The 3,302-nt window shown below is 37.7% G+C and overlaps 1 protein-coding gene across 1 annotated transcript; it reads right to left on the bottom strand.

Annotated features, from left to right (window-relative positions):
* Nucleotides 1-347: 347 nt before the first annotated feature.
* LOC133529309 (lysosomal acid lipase/cholesteryl ester hydrolase-like) lies at nucleotides 348-1,567 on the bottom strand. Its single transcript, XM_061867005.1, has one exon. The coding sequence runs from the start codon at nucleotides 1,565-1,567 to the stop codon at nucleotides 365-367; it is 1,203 nt and encodes a 400-aa protein (XP_061722989.1). The 3' UTR covers nucleotides 348-364.
* Nucleotides 1,568-3,302: the final 1,735 nt, after the last annotated feature.

Raw genomic sequence — 3,302 nt, 5'->3', positions numbered from 1 at the left:
ACGAACATCAATTGACAGTTAAATCGACAACTTTTTTTTTGGAAAATCCGGTCCGAATTGCGGATACTACTATTTGTCAACTATAGTAGAGATCGTTAAAAGTAGTTAAGTAGAATTATTTACTGCGTAACAATTGCGTAAACTTGTATAAGTTCATTGTTTTGATTGTAATATAAAATACGTAAAATATGGTGTTTTTATTAAATTTTAAACTTTAATAATAGATAACCAACAAAATAAACAAGTAACTAAAATATCTACCGAAAATTTTAATCCAGGGAAGGTGAAAAATAATATAAATACAAATTTAAAAATGTTTATTATTCATTTACATCACATATGTCATACATAAATTACTTTCAAGCTAATCATAATTCTGAAGAAGGCTGAAGATAGATGGAAATAGATATATAGACGCTTCTCGACTTAGAACGAAATCACTGTGCGTCGTTTCTTCAATTTCCTCAAAATGTACCACATTCGGCAAATTCTCTTTCAATAATTTCACATTTTCTATAAGAGAAAGTTCATCAAGCTTTCCAGCCATCAGGGCTACATCTGCTGTTACTTTGCTCAAGTCATAATCTGGTGGATTTGAAAGCCCGTATTTACTCAGATTTTCAAGAACACCATAATCGAACTGGCTAAATTTCTTACGCAAATAAAGCTGATCGTAATGCTCTAAACATTTTCTTGAGAACCCGCTGGGAGCGTGACCAAATAAGGTTCGTAAGAAGCTTAACTCGAAACCTGCTGGGTTATACCCGAGGATAGGAAAAATGACACCTTTGACGCAGATTTCGTAGCTGACAATACCTTTAGTACAAACTGTTTTAATTAGGGTGAGTAGCGCACCGCGATCCCTACACAATTCCTCAATTCCGAGTGTTTTTGCAAGCTCTAAGAGCAAAGGACCAGCATCAGCAATTACTTGGAACAAAGGCGGCATATTAAAGAAATATGCACCAGGTCCTAATGCCAGAAATAATTTTATCTTCTCATTGTATTCTGGTCTCAGTGACGTTAGTGCGAAGAATTGTGATGGTCCTTGAGAATGACCGATAGCCAAAATCTTTTCCTCACCAGTTTGATAGAGGACAAAATCTATTGTAGCGGCGAGGTCGTAGTAGCCCATCTCGTGTAAACTGAAATCCCAGAATTTTTTCTCGTTGTCGGGGTCCAATTCAGTGTGACTTCTGCTGAACTTCGTACCTCTGTTGTTGAGGAGCCACACGTCGTATCCTTCATCCGCTAGAGCTATGCCTAATGAGCCATGACCTCTGATGACGAAAGGGTCCGCATCAGCTACGAGACCATGGGCCAATAGTATTGAAGATCTATTTCCAGGGATGTGAAATACCGTGAGGAGGTATCCGTCTTCAGTGACAACTTCGTACTGTTCAGCTGTGTGTCCATATTTAGTCACTAGTTGTGTAAAATTAAGCTTCCCGTCTTCAGAGAGCGTGAGATCAGAAATTTCTGACAGAAGTACCTCAATATCGGACTCAGATGCACAGTATGAAAACTGTATAATCGCTGCTATCAAGAAAATTGCGGACTTCATCATTGAGCCTTATATACTTCTCGAATAAAACCGTCTGACTAATGGCGTATGTTTTATACCATGACATGACGTCGCCTTTATTTGCCGAAAATTAACAGTTTCAATGCGGGCGGCAAAAAGCTGCGCATATTCAGCACCGTAAAATGTACCTACTTTATATGTATATCGATCAATTTTTTGACACATATTTTCAAAATTTGTGTAACATTTTCTGACGTGGGTAATACTGAAAGTTCCTATAATGAGCGACTTACAGTTGACGCGACTTACGGTTAACTGTTTGAAAATGTAACTCTTTAACAATAATTTTTGAGGAACAATTTATTTGGGTGTGTTGTGTATTTTAAGAATGCTGGCAGTTTGAAAATTGTATGTCAAGCTTTTTCATAATTTTAAATCGAGAAATTGATCTTGCTAAAATTTTATCTGGAGGCACGGCAGTGCCCCCGCCAAGTCGAGTGTGAAGCAAACACTGCCGTACCATCCTTTCCTGGAACCATTGCGCCGCATTTTCAGGCCCCTATTTTAGAACCTCTGGATAAGACCAGAACGCAGAAATTTTCGTCATCCAGTAAGCTATAATCACATACTTAAAATCCAAAATTTCTAGTCTGTAGGTCAGTTAGTTCCGAAGTTAAGCGAAAGCAAAGTTTCGCATTTATGACACTCACTCACTCACTCACTCATGATCATCAAAATAGAACTAGTACTTCCCATAAACTCAGAGAGCTGAAATTTGGTACAGAGTTAGGGTTTAATGGCCACATAAAGGGAAAACTATAAAAACTAGGATAATCGAAGATCTGGAGTACCTGGTGACCCTGATTAGAAAAGAAAATAATAATAAAAAAACTACTCGTAAAAAGATAAAAACTGTGTCAAATAAGAAAATTTAATAAAATAAATCAATAAGCCCACGTTTCTACAAAAAGAAGTGAAATCCTACCAAAAACATTCTGTAAAAAACTAGCCAAGTCTCGATGGAACTGCTTATGGGTACAAAACCAGGCGACAGATTGGTGCAATGGTGTCATGGAGCACCTGGTTTTGTACCCTTGTGTACCCTTCAACGGCCAAGTCACACAACATTAACTATAATAATAAAGAAATCGCAGTAAGGAACCTAAGACTTGGCACGACTTTGTCTAGATTTCATTACTTTTTAGAGATAAACAAGCAGCTCCATCGAGAGTTGGCTAGTTTTTCACAGAATGTTTTTGGTGGGATACAACTTTCAATGTGAATCGAAAACATGTTTATATTGGGTTTCAGTTATTATCTTATAATGAAGCTCAGTTCTCGTGCGACAGTTTATGGTAAGTTTTATAAATTTATTTGCTTTCATATTAATCTTATAGACCGCGAGCTAGGAACAGATTTCCATGACCAATCGCCTCCCGGCCGAAAACTCGTGTAGTGTAGTGTAGTTAACGGTTAGGTATGATGAACCCCCGTGGACGTCAGCTGCAGCTCCGTTAGTGGGTTGAGGAATGGCAGCCACCGAAACATGTAAAACAAAAAAAATGACATCGCCTCCCGTTTGATACTCAGTCAGATGAATGTTCAGATGCTATTGTTGGTTAAAAAAATTGTCAGCCGGTTATATCGCGGTGGTAAGAACATCAGCTGGTTACATGAACATGTAAAAATTAATCGCTATACTTTTTTATGATAGCAATAACAAATCATGAAACTTTGCATGTAGCATTTCATCAGGCGTAACGCCTGAAAAGCCATC

Source organism: Cydia pomonella, chromosome 20 (assembly GCF_033807575.1).
Source record: "Cydia pomonella isolate Wapato2018A chromosome 20, ilCydPomo1, whole genome shotgun sequence".
Lineage (NCBI taxonomy): Eukaryota > Metazoa > Arthropoda > Insecta > Lepidoptera > Tortricidae > Cydia > Cydia pomonella.
Note: the sequence above shows the minus strand (reverse complement) of the source record. Positions and strands in the feature narration are given on the sequence as shown.